Below are 24,059 nucleotides of genomic sequence, written 5' to 3' on the forward strand. Positions count from 1 at the left end.
ATATGACAGATCTTCATATCTGTCAAGCAAAAAACGATGCATGTTCTTGGTCACACCCAGGTTCTCCTCAGTGGTGGCCCTCAGTCCTGGCCAGCAGAGCTGGAGGTCATCCTGGGTAGGTTTATCTCTGCATTCCCAAGGAGGAGGCAGCTTGCACAGTCAGCTTGGATGAGGCTTCTTCCTTTGAGGCAAGCACAAAGGGGCTGACTTGAAGCCCAGAGGACTGGTCTTAGGTCAGGGAATGGCCCCTCAGGGGCAACCTTTTTTATGCATGTTCTGAGATGGACGCAGCTCTCCTAGTAATCCACAGTCCACCATGAATCAGATTGCTATTCAATCCCACAGAAAACTGGCTTGTTGGCCTCATCGGTGGCGTGTGTACAATAAATTCTTCCTCATGGTCTATTATCTTGGCTGGAACTACTCTGCCAGTAAAGTTTAAAATTTTATATGGGAATAAAGGGTAGTATTTATGAGGAAATGAGAATTAATAAATCATCCCTGGTTTTCAAAAGAGAGACCACAGTAAACTTACATATGTGAAGACTGCACCCCACCCCACCCCCGCCTTCAGCACCAGCAGTTTCTCTGTTATCAATATGACTCACAGGGGCTTCTTAAGTGACAAATGAAATGAGCCCAGGGCATGGAAAATATGATTTCTATATTAGTTTGGGATTGGCTATGACCTCCAGCATTTTCATTGGAAGGAATTTCCTTCTATAACTTTCCAGAAAAGGCTCCATGAGAGCAGGTCAAGGTGGCCACGCATTTCTTAAAGAATGGTTGTGGTGGGTTGGACTATTGTCAATGGGCACAGGCGAGGTCGCCAACTTCACTGCATAAGCCACTGCACCAGTCACACTAATGAGGACACTGAGAGCTCCCAGTGGAGTCACAAGTGCCATTCTTTCTTCATACTTTCTAAGTAAAAGTCTTAATCTTCATGGGAAAATTGGATGTTTGCTAAGCATTCTAGGATCTATAGTGATGGGCATCTATGCTCCAAAGGAAGAGGAGGTAGAGACCTTAAATAAAATGTCACATTAGTCATATGATCCAGGTTTTATGGTATTTGCAATACTTGTGGTCTTTGTGTCCTTGATATTAATCTGTGTGGTGGGACCTCACCACAGATAGACAAATATCCTTGTGTACATAACAATCTGCTCTGTGACTGGAGCATTTTCAGTCTCCTGTATGAAGGGCTTGGGCAACACCATCAAAAAACTGTTGGTTAGAAAGCCTGTGCTATGGCATTCCCTGGCCTGGATTCTGCTGCTGAGCCTCACCCTCTGTGTGAGCATACAGATCAATACCTAAAGGGGCCCTGGACATATTCAACACTTCCATCATGATGCCAATATACATTTTCTTTACAACCTCAGTTTTCATTTGTTCAGTTATTCTTTTTAAGGAGTGGTGAGATATGCCTATGATGATGTCATTGGAACTCTGAGCAACTTCTTCACAATCATTGTAGGGATATTTTTGTTGCATGCCTTTAAAGACATCAGCTTTAGTCTAGCAAGTCTGCCCACGTCTTTTTGAAAAGATGAAAAAGCAATGAATGGCAATCTCCCTACTATGTATGAAGTTCTTAATAATAATGAAGAAAGCTTATCCTGTGGAATTGAACAACACACTGGTGAGACTATCTCCCGGAGAAATGGAAATCTGATGGCTTTTGAAGGAAGATGTAATTTAAAGGTTAAGCCATAATTGTTACAAAGTGATTTTGCATATCAGAATCTGTCTGAAAAAGCATTGTCCTCAATGTTCTCTAAAGACAATCTTTATTAAGTTTTCACTAATTTGGATCAAGAAGTTACTTTTCTTATATTTAAACAATGGTAGCTCACTAAAATGGACACAGTATATAGCCGATTTCTATTAAAATTGTATTATTATAGAGGTATTTTACATTTTGGCTCTTTCTTCAAAATCTAAATGCGCTAATGGCACATTTTAAGTCTATAAAAATGCTTTTTCACTGATGATGAAAGATTGAAATGTACATTTGTCATTCCCACTCCCATCAACCCTGCTTAAATAAGTCATTTTGATCTAAACAAGATCAAAACTATCCCAATACGTTATCCTGTGATTTACCTTACCTATAAAAAACAAATGATGTATGGATTCAAGGAAGAGATACATGTACCCACAAGGGAGGTACAATTCTTCAGTGCCTTCTAGAGGCACCCTTGAGTTTGCCAGTCAGTACAGCCTACATTCGACAAGAACTCAAACGTAGAGGAACCCAGAGCCGAAGGCTCTATTATACTCCAAGCTGGGGAGATGCCCATTCAGGTCTTGAGTCTATTGTCATACAGAAATTCCATCAGACTCCACAGTTCTGTAATCCTGCATTCTATGCCTTAGGCTTGTCCTCAGGCCAGCAGCAGACCTGGCCAAAGCCCACCACAGCATATTTAATTAAAGTTGGGCAAATTCTTAAATGAGCAAACATAATAGCAACCACCTGAAGTCCTAAAAAATTAAATTTTATATGATGTTATCATTTTTATGGATCTAAAATTGTTGAATATGGTAAGTTCATATGGTTTAGCCTAATATATGTTGTAAAGAACAAAACAAATCATTTGTTAGTGGTAATTTCATTTTTTAAAAATTTTTAATAGGATTTTTTTAGAGTAGTTTTAGGTTCACAGCAAAATTGAGCAGGAAGTAGAGATTTTCTATATTGCCCCATCCCTACACATGAACTTGACTACACCATTTTCAACAGTAATTCAATTCTAACAAGTAAACAAGTACTCACACTATTCTGCTTAACATTTGATGTGACAATTTAGTGATTATGATCTCACAAAGTATTCCTCAGGAAATGTCCACATCTTTATCTACATCACCCCATGCATGAGAACCAAACTGTTTCCATGTGTCCTTTAACTGCTCAACTCACTGTGTTCAACATGGGAATACAACACTAATATGAGACTAGAACAACACAGAAGATAGTTAAGTATTCTAAGAATGGAAGATGAAATTTTTTAAAAACCTATTAACTAAGCTTTATGGAAAGTAGTGATTTGTACTCAGTATCTAAAATGGGGTACTTTTCAATGCTATCTCAGTCTGTCATAATTATTGCTGTAAATAGATATAGCAACCTTATAATAAATAATTATAATAAAAGAAAGTTGCCCTCTGTTGGCCAGCTCTGGGCAACTAAAATGTGGATTTAGCTGCCATGTAATACTACTGCCAAGTTCTCAGTCACTCTCGCTATAGATAACAATTTCCTCTGACATCACTGTTCTCTAATGTTTGGTTACAACTTAAATGTCTGCACACAACTATCAATTCTCTCTATTCACCCTAGTCTGGGAGGAGGGGAATGGAGTGAACTGATGGAAACCAAGTGAGCCAGGAAAAGTCATGGCAGCTACAGACTTAAGAGTCTACACTTGTGTCCTAAATCCTGACACAGGAAAGGAGGCCCAAGAGGAGCTACTGAATCTGATATATAGCACCAAGTTTACTGTGATTTACCTGGACAGAGTACACTGTTTCTGCTCTGAAATCCCGCCTGCTCTAATAAAGATTATCTGTGCCCTTGTTTCCAGAACATAGTGGACAAAGAGGCTGGAGCAGAGGCAGAAACAAGTGAGGTGTCCAAATGATGAACGTGGTGGGGCAAAGCAATTCTGGTCTCTTATATTTGACACGGTCTACAGAAAGTCACCTTGAGTCAAGTAATGAAGGCGCCTAGATGGGCGCTGTGCACCCCCTTTTACCATCAGTATTCTGCTCTATTTTCATTTGAAAGGTTTCTAAGAATATTTCTTGGTGTGTCTTGAATGCTTCATACTTGTTAACTTTATAGGAATGTGTGTTCATAGGAAGCCTGTTAATCAAATTGCCAACATAAATTACTTTTCCTCATTTTTGAAGGCTTGTCCAATTAATAAAAGGCTGATGCTTAGGTACTGGAGTTATTTTAGGCCACTGGGGGGCTAGAGGAAGTTACCATTTATTGATTCAATGTAGTTTTTACTGTCACTTTGAAGACATTTATTCAATTTTGAAATGAAAAATGATGGTAAAATTGGAAAAGAATATGTAAGAAAAGAAAGTCATGAAAAACAATTCCCCAATTTAAAAATAATACTGCCTTCCCTGTCAGGTTTTGCTGCCAGCTGTTATTTAAACTTGTGCCTAGTACAAGTCGGCAGCTGAGAGTTCTGTATTAGCAGGAAACCAGGGCATTTATGATTGAGTTCCTGTTATTGACTTATTCTTAGACAAAATGCCAAGTTTCTTTAGACATAGTACAGTAGGCCCACTGTGAAAGTCTAGTGTGAATACTGTTGTGACATTTAGGCCACAATTTTTGGTTTTATGTGTCAAGACTTTTTAAAATGACTTTTAAAAGAATGTTTTCTGTAATGATTTGGAGAAAGTGGTTAACTTTAAAATGAACTGTTTTCAAAATAGCTTCTAACATGTATATCACATAACTATAAGTGGTTTAGGTTGGTCCCAACAGCCTTGTCATGTTTTCCTGGTAGAAGGGTGTATGTATTTCAAGAGAAAATCATGTGCTAATGTAGATGCTTAAGGGCGGGTAGGGAAAACACCTTCACAATATCACAGGGAACAAAAAAATTCACATGATTACATATCTTCGTAAAAAGGTAAATGGTTTGGTAAGAATACAAATTATCACTAAAGTAAAATTATTGGGGATCAACATATATCTGAATTTAACCTTTTTCTTAAAGGGCAGGGAAGGGGAAAGGTACCCCTTGAGGCTATTTGAGCAATTTGACTTTCAAACCGTCCTTAATTTAAGTGACTTACATTCCTGGTTTATGCTTATTTGTGATGCTAAGGATCAAACCCAGTGACTCCCATACTAAGCAAGCTCTCTACAACTGAGCTAAGTTCCCAGTCCCAGTAACTTAAGGAAATTTGTTTGAGGCAGCTACAAAACTAGTAATCTAGGTAGTCTTTGTTTAGACAGGCTCGTTCTTCAGAGTATTTTTCTCTAAGCACTAAGATACTTCATGTATTAAAGTTCCTATCACCAGAGCTGTGGACGCCCCCCCAATGGAGGTCAGTTTCCTGGCCAACTTTATGTTGGCCTTTCTGGAGGTAGAGGTACTATCAACATCAAGAAGTATCCTTGCTCTCCTCTGTGGATCCCTATCCTTCCCCCAAATCTTGGTCGCTACTCTCTCATCCCTCTGCTACTGTAATGCAACAATAAAATAGAAACTACTTACAACTGCTACTTCCTGAATATATTCCTATGTTTATTTTTTTTCCTTTTAGATGTAATGGAACTTGAACCCAGGACCTCACACATACTAGGCAAGTGCTCTACTACTGAGCTCCTCCCCAGTCCTTATTCCTTATGTTTAAAGGATATCTTTTATTCATTCAACAAATCTCCATCATGTTGCTTATATGCTAAGTGTTGTTTTAGGTATTTAGGTCCAGTAATAGACAAGTCCTTGCATTTACAGAGCTTACTTTCTGAAGCTGTGCTATCTAATACAGAAGCCACTAGAGGTGTCTACCTGTGGCTACTTAAGTTAAAATTAAGTCAAATTAAAAATTTGGTTATTCCATCAAACTAGTTACATTTCAAGTGTCCAATAACTACATGTGGCTGGCAGCTGCTATTTTAGGTGGCACAGAACAGAACACTCTCATCATCACACAAGCTTCACTGAAGAGCACTACCCTAGTAGACGGGTCACCTTTACCACTGATGGTTTTGAATCAAGTGAGAAAACCAGGATCACCATATAATCTATGTCCTATTGCCAAAAGGCAATACTTAGCTGGCTCTACAACTTGACTGTAGCATTCTTTCCTTAGCCCTGCTTGTTGTCTGGAGGGCCAGCTATAAAAAGTCACCTATAAAAGTTACTACAGGAGCTAAAGCTATGCTTTTTGCTTCTATAACAAAAAATTAATCAATGATATTTGTGACAAAGAATTTCATTTAATACTCAAAAAATTTTTTTTCTTTTTTTGGGGGTGCTAAGAATTGAATCTAGGGCCTTACAAATGTTAATAAGCACTTGACTACTAAGCTATACCCCAGTTCCTTAAAATTTTTTGAGTAAAGTTTTACAAAGGAAAATTTTAATGACTCACATTTATTAAGCATTTACTATAGTACTTTAATATACTTCTATTATTATTATTAATTCTCCCAGCAATTCCCAAAGCGGATGTTAATGTCACCATTTTACAAATGAAGAAGATACAGTGTAACTCGGCTACAGTCACTCATGTGACACAGTTGAAGCAATCAACTCATAGTTGTGTGATGGGTAATTTTACATGTTATCATTATTCTTCCTCTGCTTAAGTCACCATTAGTTGCATCTGAAACTCCCTCAATAAAAAGTTCACCTCATCAAGGCCAATCTTGTAGCAAATTCCCTATTATTCTGTCTTCAAAATGTATCCTAAATCTGACGTCTTCTTGCCATGTCCTCTAATCCGAATTATCAAATTATTCTAATAGCATCCTATCTGCGCCCCCTTCCTCCACTATTGTCCTGGATAGTCCGTCACCCATACAGCAGCCACATGGGTTTGTTAAATCACAAAGAAGATCACAATTCTCTTCTAGTTAATATCTTCCATTTGTTCCCAATTCCAATTAAAGTAATACCCAAGTTAACTTACCAAGTTCCCATAGGTCCCAGATGACATGGTCTTAGCATAGAAACCTAACCAAGCAATTTCTTATGCTAGTGCCTCTACACCTACTATCTGTCCCCCCTGGAGAGCTACATGGCTGACTTCTTTTCGTTGTTCAGTGTAAGCCTTTAGATGTTGGTCTGTTTGCTTATTTGTTTGTTTGTTTCATGGACTTTCATGTGTGAGAGAGGTTTTTGATAATGCCAATTTCTTTAAGAGATTTACAACTGTTTTCTTTTTAATCATGAATCGGTTTGAGCAGGCTTTATCAAGCAGTACATCCATTTTTTCATTACAATAGTTGGCAGTAGTACAGAGAACATAAAAAGCACAGATATCCAAATCTGAAATCAGCTTTCCCATACAAGCAAAGAATTGCTTCCTTTGATATTGGATGGCTCTGGGTTCTCGCCCTGAGTGGCTGCAGTGACTGACAAACTTTCACAGTACCTCTGGGAGGCACTAGGAGGCACTGAGGAGCTATTCCTACTCCCTGGAAGGTAGACTTCTCTTCTAGGTGAATTTATGCTTTTTTTTTTTTTTTTAAATGAGGCAGGTTACAGGCAATTGAACTTGGAGGCACTAAACCACTGAACCACGTATGCAACACTTTTTTGTATTTTTTATTTAGAGACAAGGTCTCACTGATTTGCTTAGTGCCTCACCATTTATGAGGCTGGCTTTGAACTTGTGATCCTCCTGTCTCAGCCTCCCAAGTCTCTGGGATTACAGGCATGCACCACCATGCCTGGCATTCATGCATTTTTCTGATGTACTCATTTGTCTGTTCAGTGGAAAATAATGTAAATAGAGTGGTCATTTTCAATAACTTCAATCTCAACCTGCTCATCATCAAGCTGGTCAACCTCATATACATACACCATTTTGTTTGAAAAGATGTAGAAGGTCAAATCACAGCAGTTCAATGTATGTGAGTGTGTGTGTGTGTGTGTGTGTGTGTGTGTGTGTGTGTTACTGGGGATGGAACCAAGGGTCTCATACATACTAGGCAAGCACTCTACACTGAGTTCCAGCCCCAGTGCCATAGCAGTGGTTCTTAAACCTTGGCCTGCAACAAAGTCATCATTAAAACAGATTGTTGGGCTCTACCTGACCCCCATCCTCCCAGAATTCTGATTCAGGAGATCTGGGAAAATGCTCCAAGATTCCTAAAAAGTTTCCATGCTGATGCCAGTACTGCTGATCTTGGAAAACCACTTCTTTAAAGTATTTCCAGGTATACTTATTTAGGAACAATACAGGTGGTGCTCCTTAATCTGGGGATGTTCTTACCTGCAATCTGGAATGATTCCACTAGGCCACCAGGGCCATACAAGGATAGGTAAATATTTAAAAGTCACCCTTGCACAGCTCTGCTTAGTGCTGGCACCCACAATCATACTTCAGGGTTGGAGATGGCCATGAAAACACAGGTATACTCCCTCAGGTACCTTTGAACATAAGTTAGAAACCAACACCCATCACCTAAAATAGTCTGCCAGTGTCCTGTTCAGAACCACTGTAACTGATAAAGGGGTTGGAAAGTGTCATCTTTTAACTAAGCCATGAACTAGCCCCATACAACGCTATTTGTAAGGAAGAGAAGAATGGTATACAACTAACTGGCTGCCAATGGCACAATGAGAACAAAATGCTAAATTTATGATAGGGTTTAGAGTTGTAATCAAACTTATAAAACTTATAAAACAATTCAAATTCAGATTTGAATTGTACCATGGCTTATCTGCATTTTTCCTGAACCATTTTGTTTCTACTACCTAGTAGATGCTCAGTAAGTATTTGTTCAAAGAATATTTGCATTTGTTTGAATACTATCCCAAGGAGCAATTAATATAATTATATAAAAACAAAAGTAGGCCTCACATTAGCTTCCTCCTTGACCCCTGGAGATGACAGTGCTGCCCATTTAAAGGTACTCCTGGTAAGACTACAGGTGAACACTGTCACAAATAACTATCTTAAGTATGAAGAGGGATTACATAAATAAATTCCTCTGGGTAGGAAAAAATGGGGACTATTTCTCTAACATAGGATCTCCAGGACCAGGAAGTTAAGCATGTATTGTGCTTGCGCCAATTTAGTAGCTTTTCCCAGGCATGTGGAAGATCTGGGAGGTGGGGTAGGTGGAAAGGGAAGACAGGTATTTCTTTCCCAGATCAAAAAGGCTTCATCCACCATTCTGGGAAACCTGTTCTGTCTCTAGTTGTGTCAGTGCCAGTGTATTTACCTTCATTCAATAGACTGAGTTTTAGAGATGACAAACTATCACGAAGAAAGATAGCATCTTTCAGTCACAAGAGAACTGTAGTGTTACATGTAAGATGTCCACACAATTTCTCCACAACCTTACTGGGCCACAAAGAGGTGGTACCAATGGCAGCCCACAGATCTTAGATGCTTAGAAGGAATTGTCTTTATGATTAATCAAAACATTCTTCCACAGATTTATAGTAGTCAGACTGTGGAAGAGCTCATAGCAGCTGAAATACCCAATGGGAAATAAAAGTGCTTTAGAACACAGCATGCCTGAGATGTGATAATTTGAAAAGTTGCAATTTTAGAAAGATCATTTTTTTACTATTCTCTTCAAGTAAAACCTGCATATTGTTAACTATTATCCCTGAATTCTAAAGCCTATTCAGTGAACTACATTAAGAAAACTATGAAACAGCTCTCTGAAATCTCACTGTCACCATACTTAAGGAAATGTAAAGTTGTATTGGGTTAAGGTGCTCTAATGATCTCAATAATACAGGTAATAACCATGTAACTGGCTGCTGGCACCAGAGCTGACCTGAGCTGGTCACAGGGATGAGAATAGGGATCTTACTAAACTAAACAATATCTCAAACTCAGTTCAGAAATCTCTCCATAGCTTCAAGGTCACCTTTTTGGACTTTCACCTCCCTAACTGTTATCATAGCAGGTCTACCACTAAGTGCTCATCAGGCATTACAAAACAAAAACAGAAATAAAAATAATGTTAAATAAGCTCACAACTCAATATTCAGACTTCCTATAAGATACTCTACTCTTGAGTTTACTTCCTAACTTTCTATTATAAAAACAAATGTCCTTAAAAGTTTTGTAGAACTCGGCTGAGAACCCATCTGGTCCCGGACTTTTCTTTGTTGGTAGGCTTTTGATGACTTCTTCTATTTCAGTACTTGAAATTGGTCTATTTAAATTGTTTATGTCCTCCTCATTCAGTTTAGGCAATTCATATGTCTCTAGAAACCTGTTGATGTCTTCGAAATTTTCTATTTTGTTGGAGTATAGATTTTCAAAATAGCTTCTAATTATGTTTTGTATTTCCATCCTGTCTGTTGTGATATTTCCTTGTTCATTCCGAATTTTAGTGATTTGGGTTTTCTCTCGTCTTCTCTTTGTTAGTGTGGCTAGAGGGGGGCAAGTATGGAGGAAGGAACTACTGTATAGAGGGTAAAGAGGGGTGGGAGGGGTGGGGGGAAGGGAAAAAATAACAGAATGAATCAAACAACATTGCTCTATGTAAATTTATGATTACACAAATGGTATGCCTTTACGCCATGTACAAACAGAGAAACAACATGTATCCCATTTGTTTACAATAAAAAAAAAAAAAAAATTGTGGGGGGGAAGTACAGATATCACAGTGAAGTCTACTATTATATATAATTATAATTTTCCAACAAAAGTATTTTTAAAAACATAAAAATTGAAGGAAATAAATAAATGAAAATTCTGGGTTTAAATGAACACTTGACAAAACTTTTTTTAAAAAATGCTGGGAATGTAGTGCAATGATACATCACTCATGTTTGAGGCCCCAGTATCACAAAAATCAAATAAACAAACAAAAACTGAAAAGAAAAAAAAAAAAAAAAAACAAATGTCCTTTAGTTTAAATGATGGCCATATTTAAAGCTATATATAACAGGAAGGTTTTTAGATTTGTTTTTATTTTAAATATCCTTTGGTGACAAAATATGAGCATTGGTAGCTTCACAGTAAATAGGAATTAATATATATCAGGGGTAGATGCTGCTGGTTAAGGAAATCAAAGATCTGTAGAACAAAAGGGTCCCTTCCAGATCTGATGCCTTTTGTTTCCTCAGCGCTGATGCCTCCCTGAACTGGCTGATTTGCTCGTCTTCCCCCACTAGGGGCAGTCATCCTGCACAGCAGACAGCTGAGTGTTACCCAAGACCACAGATAACACTTTCAATTACTCTTTCTCTTACAGTTCCCTAATTTGCATTTTAAACTTCAGAGAAGACTAATTCAACAGTGGTATCTGTCCAACATATTTTTTAAACAGGGCCTGTGTCTAAAGATGCCCAAATAAACCATGTTATCCTTTTTAGTGAAACCTCCTTTCCCCTAAAAAACAGAAAATTTTTTAAACTCCCAAGAGAAATGAAAAGGAAAAAAAGTTATTTCATGTTATTATTCCTAAAATAATCCAGGCTATAGGATCAGAAAGCAGAGATCAGAGAAAATAAGTCCAGAAAATTACTGCATAATTCTAAATTACCAGGAAATATTTATTCCCATTTGAAAACAAGACTAGAAGTTTACCACTTCTATTTTAGGCGAGCCAAAGTAAGAATTTTAAGTACTCCTGTAAGACAAAATACAGATGCATTCCAAAAATATAATTTTCCTATCACTTTTCCCAGTATAGTCACCTAAAATTTAACTAAACTTTCAACAATGGTAATAATTTAATACATCCCTTTTGAATTACAGTTCATTCAATTAAGTAAATACAGTAGAGTTGTATAGGGAGGTTTAATGTTAGAGTGCCTACTTATTTCTTCATTAAGAACTTGTATAATATTTCCCTGTAATTCAACAGATTAAAAAGCTGACTAGATGTGATATTTTGTGATGTGACAAAAATTCTACTATTCTACACGCAGTGACTTTTTAAAACACAGAATTCAATCATAAAATAGCAGTACCTCAACTAATTCCTTAAGTGGCTCTTCTGTTAAGTTATTTTTTATTTGGGAAAGTTGGAGTTCAAGGTCTTCCTCCAGGACTTAAGTAGGCAAGCATATGAACATGATGACAATTTAACATTCTCCTAGACTCAAGACAACACACTGCTCCAGCAGTAAGCATTCACAAGACAACCATCTCAAGAAAAAAAAAAAAAAAATGTTGCCTAATAAGTAACAAAAATTTGAGAACATTATACATTGCTGGTAGGACTGCAAATTGGTGCAACCATTCTGGAAAGCAGACTTGGAATGGAAGTACCATTTGATTCAATTATCCCACTCCTGGATTTATACCCAAAGGACTTAAACTCAGCACACTACAGTGATGCAGCCACATCAATGTTTATAGCAGCTTAATTCACAATAGCTAAACTATGGAATCAGGCTAGGTGCCCTTCAACAGATAAATGGATAAAGAAAATGTGGTATATTTACACAATGGAATATTACTCAGGCATAAAGAAAAATGAAATTATGGCATTGCTGGTAAATGGATGGACCTGGAGACAATCATGCTAAGTGAAATAAGTCAGTCCCAAAGATCCAAAGGCCGAATGTGTTCTCTGATATGCAGATGCTAAATCACAATAAGGCGGGGGGGGGGGGCGTGTTTAGAGAAGATTAGAAGTACTCTGGATTAGACAAAGGTAAATGAAGGGAAGGGAGTGGTAATGGGAATAGGAAAGATAGTAGAATGAATCAGACATTACTTTCCTATGCACATATATGAATACACAGTCAGTGTAATTCCACATCATGTACAAACAGAAGAACGGAAAGTCATACTACTTATATGTATGTCAAAATATATTCTACTGTCATGTATAACTAAATAAGAACAAATTATTATTCAGCCATAAAGAAGAATAAAATTATGACAATTTGCAGGTAAATGGATGGAGTTGGAGAATATCATGCTAAGTGAAATAAGCCAATCCCAAAAAACCAAAGGCCAAATGATTTCTCTGATAAGTGGATAATGATACATAATGGGCAGGGGACAGGAGGGAAGAACGGAGGAAGGATGGATTGTGTAGAGGGAAATAAGGGGTGTGTGGGGAGGAAAGATAATAGAATGAGACAAACATCATTACCCTATACATATGTATGATTACACAAACGATGTGACTCTACTTTGTATACAACCAGAGAAATGAAAGTAGTACCCCATTTGTACACAATGTATCAAAATAATAATAATAAAGAACAAATTAAAAATTATAATAAAAAATTTGAAAACGTAACTTTCAGATAATGAGTTACAGTATACTCATTGCACACTAAAATCTTACACTTAAACAACACATATTCTCTGAAAATTGAATAGCCCCAATTTGGCAAAGAAATAAAAACCATAGAATTACTATGAATAATATAATTGCTGGGAGTTGGAACATGGCACAGTGGCCCTGTGTAACAAGGCCATGGGCTCAATCCCCAGCACATACAGAAACAAAAAAAAAAGATGAAAAATGTAATTCCTGGAAAAAATAATGCTTGATAGTCTTTGCTTCAGAAAGGGCCTGGGTACTCCTTTTCTTTCAGTTAGCACCTTTCTTAGTTCTACCAAAATTATATTAACTTTACGGGGTTGGGGGAGCAGGTGCTAGGGATAAAATTCAGGGCCTGAAAGCCAGGTAATAAGAACCTCAGGAACACAAAAATCAAAACTATCCCCTAGATAAATATTTTCATCACAATGTAACTTAAATATACAGTAAAAGGCACTACTGTAAACAATGTGATGAACTTTGACAAATGTATATATTTCATGAGCCAAAATCTCTGTTATGAGATAAAATTTTGCCAATTCCAAAAACTTCTTACAAGCCCCTTTGCAGGTAATTTCCTCCCACCATTGTCTCATTTAAATAGATTTTATTTAAGCAGATTTCACTTATCTTGGAGCACAAATATTCAGTGTTAACTATTGTTTACCTTGGCGACTCTTCTATTTGCACTTGAAAGGAATGTTCTTTTGTTTTAGCATTCTGTTAAGTGTCAATCAAAATCAAGTGGAAGATAATGCCATTTAGACTGCATATGCTTTTGTGTTCTAGTTGTTTTGTCAACCACCAAAACAGGTATGTTAAAGTACCTTTGTGAAATTATTTATCTATTGCTTTCATGTATTTCTGTTCACACATTTTTTACTATGTTATTAAGCACAAACACCTTTTAAATTGTAATTTCTTCCTAAAAATAAAGGGAAAAAACTACCCACTCCTGTACATTTTTTATTTCCAATATTGTAGAAGTCAATAAAAGGAACATGCATTCTCACTGCCAATCTCTGTTCACAGTAACAGATCATAAAAGTGTAATCCACAGCAAGAGTTCACCATGCCGGGCCATCAGGGTGGGGGGGAGGGATATCACTCAGGAAAGTCCTATGAGACTGTCTTGACTCCAGAGCGCCTCAAAATATGATGCAAGGGGGACCCCCTTGATTTATGGTAGTCAGTGAAGAAAAGTGAAAACACTCTGTGGCTCTAAATTATAATTATAGATGCTCATTAATCTGTCATTTACTAATGGTGGAACCTTAGTTCTGTTAAGCTCTTTGGGTTTCAATTTTCTTCATTAATAAAATGAAAATAACAATACAGATCCAAAGGTTTTGACAAAGCAGTAGTGGGCATTAAACAAGATATTCGATGTCAACTCCTTTCGAAAAAGGAGAGCAAATAAATACACATTGATTTTTGTCATAAAGGTATACAAAACAGCTGTACCATAGGCTGGAAGAGGGGAAGGGGCACTTGCAGAGGAAAAAATCAAAACTGCAATGGACCTAGGACAGATTGCTGGGTTGTCCTTCCGTGTGGCAGCATCTAGAAAGAGTACCATTTTAAAACTAGCCTTGCCAGGAGCATACTGGTCAGAGTATTCAAGAAGACAATAGGATTAAATGAAAGCACAAGGGGGTCATTACTGAGAATCAGAATGAGGGACATTAGAACTCAAGCTTAAAGAGGGAGAAAGCCTGAATCACCATATTCACAGAGGTTTTGGTCAAATAAAATGGTAGCAACATGCTGGGAGGCAACCACCAAAATTAGTACTTAAGCAGAAACATAATACAGTATAGCGCTAATATTTTATTTAAAGATTTTCAAAATCAAAGTAAGTCTGCCTTAGGATTCTGGAAAAAGAGCTGATTCAAGATTTAGAACAGGAAAAATGCATGGATCATCTTGTCCTACCAGAAAGCAATGAAGAAAAGAGTAGCAAGGCTGCACAAGAGGACACAGAGGCTAGATGGGAAGGATCCTCTGCTACAGATTGTGACAACTGGAGCATCAAGAATCAATGGATATCAATTGGACAACAAAAATACTTAATTCCATAAATTCAACTGATACTTTTTAAGGAAAAGGTGACATTAGAGGACAGATGGAACCAAGTCATTAAATAAGTTGGTAAATATAAAGAACTGATCATTTATATACCTTTCCTCTCCCACCGGATAACCAAATACAGTACTTAAAAGCTTATCTTTCTAAAAGTATTTGGCTAATCCTTGAAGAAGCAATTACAAAATTAGATTATCACCACTTTCACTTCTTGAGAATGATCCAGTGGTTGCTAATATTACACGAAAACAAGACAATGCATGCCTTTCAAGGGAAGTATACAGAACCAACTATGAAGCACTCTTGGGGTTCAAGACTGAACCTGATCAAGTCTTTAAATCTAAATACCCATTTACAGAAAATAAAGAGATGAAAGAACATATGGGAATGCAATCAGTCAAATTCAGACTTTGGAAGAAATATGAGACAGCAAAAGGCCCAATCTCTTTGACAACTGGAGGGGAATGGGGATGAGATTCACACACAGGTGGGAAAGACAAAAGAAGAGAGAGAGAAGGGTTAGAGGAACAGGAGACTGAAGAGAGGAAGACAGATGGCAAAGGAACCAAGGGAAGTTCACAAAAGGGAACTATGACTTAGGAGACATCACCCAAATATAATATATGTACCTTATTTGGATCCTCATTCAAACAAATTATTAAGAATAATTATGAGACAACTGGGAAAATCTGAACACTGACAGATACCTGATTGTATTACTGAATTATTAGTTTATTAAATATAAGAATGGTAGTGTACTTATTTTTAAGAAAACCAATTATATATATTCATATGTATATATATATACATATATATACATACATACACTATAATAAACACAGCTGACATAATATGGTGTCCAGAATACATACACTATAATAAACACAGCTGACATAATATGGTGTCCAGAATTCATTATTAGAAAAAATTAGGGAAGGGATCATGAAAACATAGGTATATATGACATAAACTTGGCTATGAGTTAATTATAATTAAGGAAGGGGCACATGAAGGTTCATTATACTGTCATTTCCATTCCAGTACATATTTGAAAACTTTCTGCAATAAAAAGTTTAAACTGATAAGATTACCTTCAATTATTTTGGGAATTAAATAGAATACAAATAAAAATTTTAAAGATTTGGGATTATTAAAATGTTTTCTGATGGGTATAATATGTGCTACTTAAGATTCATATCATGAAATAATTTTAATTTCTAATTATATATTGTTTACGATTCTAAAATAAAGTGCATGTTGGGCTGGGGGTGCAGCTCAGTGGCAGGGGGCTTTCCCTGCATGTATGAGATGCTAGGTTCTATTCCAAGGACCTCAAAGAAAAAGCAGGAAATATGTTCATGTTTTTTAAATCCATATGAAAAATAACAATCTCATTTTATAATTCTTATATTATAAATTAATTTAAACATTTTAACAAAACATGTTGCCCATTGGCTCAAGTTAATATGAAAAATCTACCTTACCAAAGGAGCACACTTCTGCTTTGGCAGATCTGTGAACCTCTAGGATGGTATGGAGATATGTGAGACTGTGCATATGTACATGCTCAGGAAAATATGACTGCCATGCAAGTGGGCACCTGTAAGCATGCCTACACATGTATGTTTTGCATTCATGCTTTTTGTGGAGAAAGATTCAGGTTTTAATTACAATAGTCTGTGACCCAAAAATAATTTTTTAAAAACTTGGTTTGCTTAGATTTGCTCAATTGTCAGTTTTCATAGATACAAATTCAATTTCCAAGGATTCAGCACATCTGTAGACAGTCATCAAGATTCTCATGCACCTCCATGGGAAGCCCTTGCACGCTGCATTTCCCTGGCACTCCAAATATACCAGCTGTGAGTCAAATGAAGGAACCCTGGCTGCTTTCCTTGTGCTGAGCAGGAGGCCACCCACCCCATCCCTGCCTTGGCAGCTAATTCATGCTCTTTTCCAAAGAAAGGGACTCAGCTGTCACCTACTGTGGGATGCCTCCCTATCTGTGTCCCTAGGGCCCATGCTACACTGCTCCACTTCACCATGCATAGGGGCCTCCCCCACCAGGCTGCTAATCTGCAGTCCTGCACTAGATCTGAAGTCGGGAAATGTGGACTACAGCTGCCACTCTGTCCCCCAAGGAGGACACCTCTGGGCTATAAGTGGCAGGTAATCAGCTCAAAAATGGTACTTAGAGGGACAGAGATCATTAGAACCCACACTGAAATGCCTAGTGATTTGCTTAAAGTCATCATTCTAGCAGTGTCTGAAGGATAAATGACTAAAAAAATGCTCTTAAGATCCAAAGGAACTGAGAAGTAGTCTGTAAAGTCAGTATTCACCTATGCCAGTGGGGGTGCCTCTAAGCCCCTTAGCAGCATCAAAGACTCCTCACCACCTTTTTCACTGAATTTCCTACCGCACCACCCCAATTCTGTTTCGTCATTTTCTCATTTACCCACCACCCCTACCCACCCTCCACCAGAGCTGGAAATCAGTCTGAGGGACCTCAAGCATGCCAGTAAAGCACTCTATCACTAAGCTACATGCCCCACCTTTATCCCTCTTTTTATATCAGTAGAGTTGAAACAAAAACCTCAGGGAAAAAATAGGAAAAGAAAGTTAAGGATTATAATGAATTAATCTGGAAACCAAAACCATAAGACCTGGAAAAGCACAAGTTAAAGGAAAATGAAACTGTAAACAACAAAAGCAAATCTCATCTTTCTGTGCCTCGTATCCACAGAAATTCCCTTAGTTTTAATGGCGAGAAACAGAAGATGGACATATGTTTGCCTACAGGAAGTGAAAGATGAGAACAAATCAGTTATATCAGATCACTTATTTGATTTTATGTTGTTTCTTGGATTAAGATCCTGGCTTTGCTAGAAATCAATGATTCACTTTTGAAAATACATTATGATACCATACTTTCACATCTGGGAATGGAAAATAAGCTTTTTTTAAAAACCCACTTCAGAGAGTACAGGATTTTAATGTGCCCATATTTTGCAGGGTTACTGAAAGTTATGTTATGTATCAATAACAGTGCAATTGTGTTAATTAGTCTCATTCTGTAGATTAAAAACTGAGGCTCACAGAAGATAAAATTTATTCAAGATAACAGGGTCCCAAAATATGAACGAAAGACTGTGCTCTTTCTATCACATGACATTGCTCTCCATTCCACTTCCATATTTCTGTACATTCCTCACTAGCTTTATTTTTTCTGTTAACCTATCACCACAATCATTAAAAGAGAATATTTTAAAATGTTGTCTAAGCCTTTAAGACAGAATTGTTGAAAAAGAAAACCTAACTTCCTTATATAGCAAATCCATGTCTTCTGATACCCAGGCTGTATTATAAGACATATCACAGGAGACAGACAAAAACTAAATTGCTCAGAATTAAATGCTCTATGGGTGTTTGCTGAGATTATTTCACAGCCAAGATTATATACTGCCCAAATGAAAAATCTTCTAGGCTAAAATTACCAAAGCTTGGGACAATGGATATACCTTAGCACTCACCTGCCATGTGTGAGGCCCTGGGTTCAATCCCCAGTACTACAAAAAGAAAATGGAAAAATAAAAAATAAACAAAATTAAAGCCACTGTATTTTATGAGGCAAAAATTGGGACCCTTGAGATCCATTTTTCTACTTGGTACAGTGGAGAATTACTGAGAACCTGAGACCTGCCCTTCAACCTGACTCCATGAAGAGAGGAGGTGCCCTTTCCTTTGCTCCTTGTCAACCTCCACTTAGTCTACCACTTCCACCCTATGACAAGCCAGTAAACACAAAAGACTGTTTTTTTCTTCTCAAAATTTACTTAAAAGAAACCACTGCCAAACATGCCTGAGGCCCTAGGTTCAATCCCCAACACAGCGAAAATTTAAAAAATAAAAAATAAAAAGAAGAAGACAATTGTTTGAACAAAAGAAAATGTTCCATTCCCAATCAGCAACATTCAAAACACCAACTCCAGGTCTACACTGCTGCCCCATATTTATCCTAAGCCAAAAGAGTTATCACAGAGGATGATCTGAAGGAGGGGGCAGATATATCCACTCTCTAATACTAAAATACAGTAACAGGAGAAATAGGTAGCTCCTTTGAGAAGAAAAAACAGGATGGTGGGGAAGGGGCTGGCATGGGTGGGAGGAAAACTCAAACACTCATTTGTATCTTTGTATTTTAAATTAGGTAAATAAATGTACTACCTACTCTGAAAATCTGAAAATATAGCACAATCTAAGTAAAAGCCAGATTATCTAAGAACTGCAAACCTACATTCCATCGGAATTCTTTAACTGAAGAACACCTGACACTGTGTCATTAGCCAAGAGTACAGTATGTAAATGAGAAGACAACCATAAGGATGTGATTACGTAATCACCTTACACAGAATCCTCTAAACTACTGTTCCTCAAACCATCTGCAGGGAAGAACTAGTTATTATCACCCTCATTTTAAATGTCTAATCCATCATGAACTGATTCTTTTATGAAATAATTAAAAGTGAATTACTACAAATGTGATCGGATGTGTCACTGGAAAGTCAACTTGCTATAAAAGTTTCTACACTTACTCTCATTTTCTGTACTTATCTTATCATAGACCAATGACAGAGTGGGACCACACCCATAAAAAGACCACACCTTTGGGGACAACTTAAACAGGGAACTTTAGAGAAAATTCACTCTGATTTCAGTATCGTGAATATTGCTCCTAAGTAGCATGGTTACTTTTGCTTTCTTCAAATACCATAAATTAAAGGCAGTAATTATATCATTCTCTGTTGGGGCAATCTAGCTTAAAGATAAAATTATGACCTCCTTCTAAGAAAGGATGTACAGAATTGTGGAACTAAACTTACCTCCCAGCTTTATTCCCGGCTTCACCTAGAATTCAAATTCTCATTTGCAATGTCACAAATTATCCATCCATTTGACTTAAGATGCACTTTACCTTGTTTTTTCAACAAGTTGGCCTAAATACAATATTATACTATTAAAAATAGAGTCATATATCCAGGCATGGAGTGCACATCTGCAATTCCAATTACTCAGGAGGCTGAGGCAGGATGATCCCAAGTTCAAGATCAGCCTGGTCAACTTAGTGTGACCCTGTCTCAAAAAAAAGAAAAAAAAAAAAAAAATTGAAAAGGCTGGGATGTAGCTCAGTGGTACAGAGCACTTATTGGTCACCACACATGAGGCCCTGAGTTCCATTCCCAGTACTGCAAAAAGAAAAAAAGAAAATTCCCATCTAAAATGTTACTTTAACAAAGTGATCATAGTAAATTTCATGAGTAAAACAAAATTCACTCTTATTCACGTTATCATAATTCCCCTACCTCTCTCAAAAAAAAAAAAAAAAAAAAAAAAAAAAACTGCTTTTAAAATGTACCATGCAGTATAAAAGAATGAAAAGAAACCACAATCTGTGATCTGTGACCACTGCCAACAGGGTAATCAGGAAACTCAGAGCTACCCTCTTTAAGAGACAGATCATTAAGTAAGAGAAAAATGAAGGCTAAAGGATCATAAAGGAACAGGTTTTCTAAAATAAAAAATACAAAAATTACACAGTAATTCCAGATTATTCTCCACAGTAATGAAAAATAACAGATAGCTGGTTTCTGACAAGGTTCCTTCACATGGAGTTGATTAGCAGGAAGCTCCCAATATGTTGAAGTCTGAAAAGTGACAACTTTTGATATATTGTCATTGAATCATGGAATTAGAGCTGCAAGTTCTCTGGGAATCAGATCAGCACTTGCTCTAGGAAGTGTGCTATGGATTCAGTTTGGAGCTGCTTGGGGATTTGCTCTCTCATTACACAATCATTAGGCACCCATTACCTGCTAGAGCCCTGGTGAATGCGCACAGAACAGACGCTTGGTCCTTGAGCATTTGTAGTCTGTTAGGGAAGAAGGCAAACAGTGGATACTCATAGCAAGAGACTATCACTGTAATAGAAGAAATTACTCAATTAGGAACAAAAAGAGGAAATGCTGCTTTGCCTGGGAATGTCAGGGAAGGCTAAGGGTTGAACACAGGATGAGTGGCTGACAAGTTTCCAGGTGGCTAGGGGACACCATAATAGGTGTGGGGACAATTTGGACAAAGAAAAGAAAAGGGGCAAGTTGAGAAGGATCGTGCAATGGTTACTTTGGTATATCAAAATAATTAGGTTGTGGTACCCAGATATTTGATCAAAGATCAATCCAGATGTTGCTGCGAAGGTTATTTTTTAGATATGATTAACATTAGAATCAGCAGACTCTGAGCAAAATGGATAACTCTCCACAATGCAAGTGGGCCTCATCCACTCAGTGGAAGGCCTTACCCTGGAGGCCAGAGAGCCTGGCCTTCAGACTGGATATGCCACAACAACTCTTCCCTGGGTTTTCTGTCCACTGGCCTGCCCCCACAATCACATGAGACAATTTCTTAAAATAAATATCTAGCTTTCTAGCTCTCCGGCCATCGTGACGGCTACTCTTGGTGGGGGCCATCCTGCATCTAAAGCAGGAAGGTGGTAGCCATGAAGAAGACGAAAAAGTCTCTGGAGTCAATCAACTCTAGGTTCCCGCTTGTTATAAAAAGTGGAAATTATGTGCTGGGGTACAAACAGACTCTGAAGATGATCAGACAGGGCAAAGCAAAATTGGTCATCCTGGTCAACAACTGTCCAGCTTTAAGGAAATCTAAAACAGAGTACTATGCCACGTTGGCCAAAACTGGTGTCCATCACTACAGTGGCAATAATATCGAATTAAGCACAGCATGTGCAAAATACTACAGAGTGTGCACACTGTCTATCATTGATCCAGCTGATTCTAATATCATTAGAAGCATGCCAGAACAGACTGGTGAAAAGTAAAACACACAAAATTTTTCTTTAATAAAACTTGGTACAACTTGTTTTAAAATAAATAAATAAATAAATAAATATCTGTATTAGAAGCATGCCAGAACAGACTGGTGAAAAGTAAAACACACAAAATATGTCTTTAATAAAACTTGGTACAACTTGTTTTAAAATAAATAAATATATATCTATACAGTCTACTTATTGTTTCACTGAGAACCCTAATACTGTCCTGTTGAGTTCAAGAAAACTATATACGAAATGACTAAATTACAAAGGACACACATGTAAGTCGAGAGGCACATGATGCAAAGGCAGGAAAGTCTTAGCCATCATGTCTGGGATTCTGGGAGTTTATACCTTCTCTGGGGCTAGAGCCACCCAGAGTTTAAGCAAAACCCGGGCATGATCAGAAAGTAATTTCAGCTAGAACTCACTGGCAACAAATGAAAGAAAAGGAGAGTGGACAGAAAGACCAGGTAGGAGGTGACTGCAATAACCAGGACAAGACAAGGTGACTGATTTGGGTGGTGAAAAGATCAGTGCTGAAGCAGATGCCAAAGCTATGTCAATAGAGTAAAATCAACTGAACCTACTGGTGAAGACATTAAAGGTGAAGGCAGAAGAGAACAGCATGACTCTGAGATTTCTGACTTTGGCTCCTGAATGAATGGATGGTAGTGATGCACTACATTAGGGTAGGGAGATGACAGAAGGGAGTGAGGAAATAAATTCATCTTTGGATATGTGAAACAGAAGACACCTATGAAATATCTATGTGGACATGTTAAGGCATCTGAAATTGAGAGTCTGGAACAAAATGTGGCCTGGAGACAGTAATGTGGGACTCATAAGAGCAGAGGAGCTATAGCTATGGACACAGAAAGTAAAGTAGAAAAAAGTAAAGTAGAAAAAAGAGCAAGGAATGGAATATTAAAATGTGCCAACCTTCAATCTGATGTCGAGATAGAAGAAAACAGCAGAGGGTGGAAGGTCAAGAAATAAGGGCCTAGCAATGACCAAAAGTACCAACAAAGCAAACAGGACAAAGATATAAGTTACCACTGCTTCTACAAAATGTCATTAATGATTTTGGATGACGGCACTTGTGGGTGTGATGGGAAGGGTAAACAAATAGTGAGTTAGAGAGTTGTTAAGCAAGTAGACAGTGACTACAGACACTAGACTATGAAACAAAGGATGAGAGACAATCCTTTGTGGAACTCTAGGGTTATCTGTCCCTATTGACACAGATGCTGGATCACTGCACTTCACTGTAGTGGTCTCTAAAGTGGAACTGACCATGAGGCAACAATGACCACTAGGCATCGGTCTCAGATGACTTAGCATTTCACTGGGGATATGATATTGGGAAAGTTGGAAACTAGTCTCAATTTGCATCCTAATTGATTTCCAAATAAAAGATCACAATGGGGCTGGGGATGTAGCTCAGTGGTAGAGCGCTTGCCTCACACATGTGAGGCACTGGGTTCAATCCTCAGCACCACATGAAAAAACTAATGAATAAAGAGAGATATTGTGTCCATCTACAACTAAAAGATTTTAAAAAAAAGAGAGATCTCAATGAATGTTCCTATAGGAGAAAAAATGTTATTCTGAAAAAGAATGTATTGATAGTTTAAAATTTAATTTATAGTTATGGGAGCAAAGGGATCATTGGTCAGAAATATTCTGTGTACAATTTGGTATTGCATCCCACAATGAATGCTAATAAAGAAAAAACTTCAGTATAGCATTTGCCAAAATCAAGCACCTTCATAAAAGTATGTCTAATTGAGCATGCAAAGAAGTTATGAGTTGGTTATTGCACTCAAATTACAGCACGTCTTCAGGAAAAAGAATTCTGGGTCAAAGTAGATTATCATTCAGAATGGTTAACAGTAAAATATTACTGAGTACTTATCATGTATAAGGCACTGTATCCCTTAATCCCCACCTATAAAGTAAGTAGTACTATTATCCCCACTTCACAAAAGAGAAAACTAAATCAGAAAGGTTTTAAATAATTCCCTCAAGGCCACAGAACTAAGAATTGGCAGAAAGATTTGAACTCAGACACTGGCTAACAAGGACACTTTACAGAAGCACCAAGCAAAC

The 24,059-nt window shown here is 37.5% G+C and overlaps 2 protein-coding genes and 1 pseudogene across 3 annotated transcripts in view; 2 read left to right on the forward strand and 1 right to left on the reverse strand.

The window, feature by feature from the left end:
- GMDS (GDP-mannose 4,6-dehydratase) overlaps positions 1 to 24,059 on the reverse strand; it is a 626,998-nt gene that overhangs the window by 582,758 nt on the left and 20,181 nt on the right.
- On the forward strand, positions 634 to 9,776 carry LOC306665290 (magnesium transporter NIPA2-like; annotated as a pseudogene). Its single transcript has one exon. The product of its transcript is annotated as a magnesium transporter NIPA2-like (transcript).
- On the forward strand, positions 20,449 to 21,972 carry LOC306666205 (large ribosomal subunit protein eL30-like). The gene has a single exon (XM_079148145.1). The coding sequence runs from the start codon at positions 21,615 to 21,617 to the stop codon at positions 21,951 to 21,953; it is 339 nt and encodes a 112-aa protein (XP_079004271.1). The 5' UTR covers positions 20,449 to 21,614; the 3' UTR covers positions 21,954 to 21,972.

This window comes from Sciurus vulgaris, assembly GCF_902686455.1.
Source record: "Sciurus vulgaris genome assembly, chromosome: 7".
NCBI classification, from domain to species: domain Eukaryota; kingdom Metazoa; phylum Chordata; class Mammalia; order Rodentia; family Sciuridae; genus Sciurus; species Sciurus vulgaris.

What these genes read in the sequence shown, in the direction of transcription:
- LOC306666205 (XM_079148145.1), top strand. Translation starts at nt 21,615, where the DNA reads ATGAAGAAGACGAAAAAGTCTCTGGAGTCAATCAACTCTAGGTTCCCG.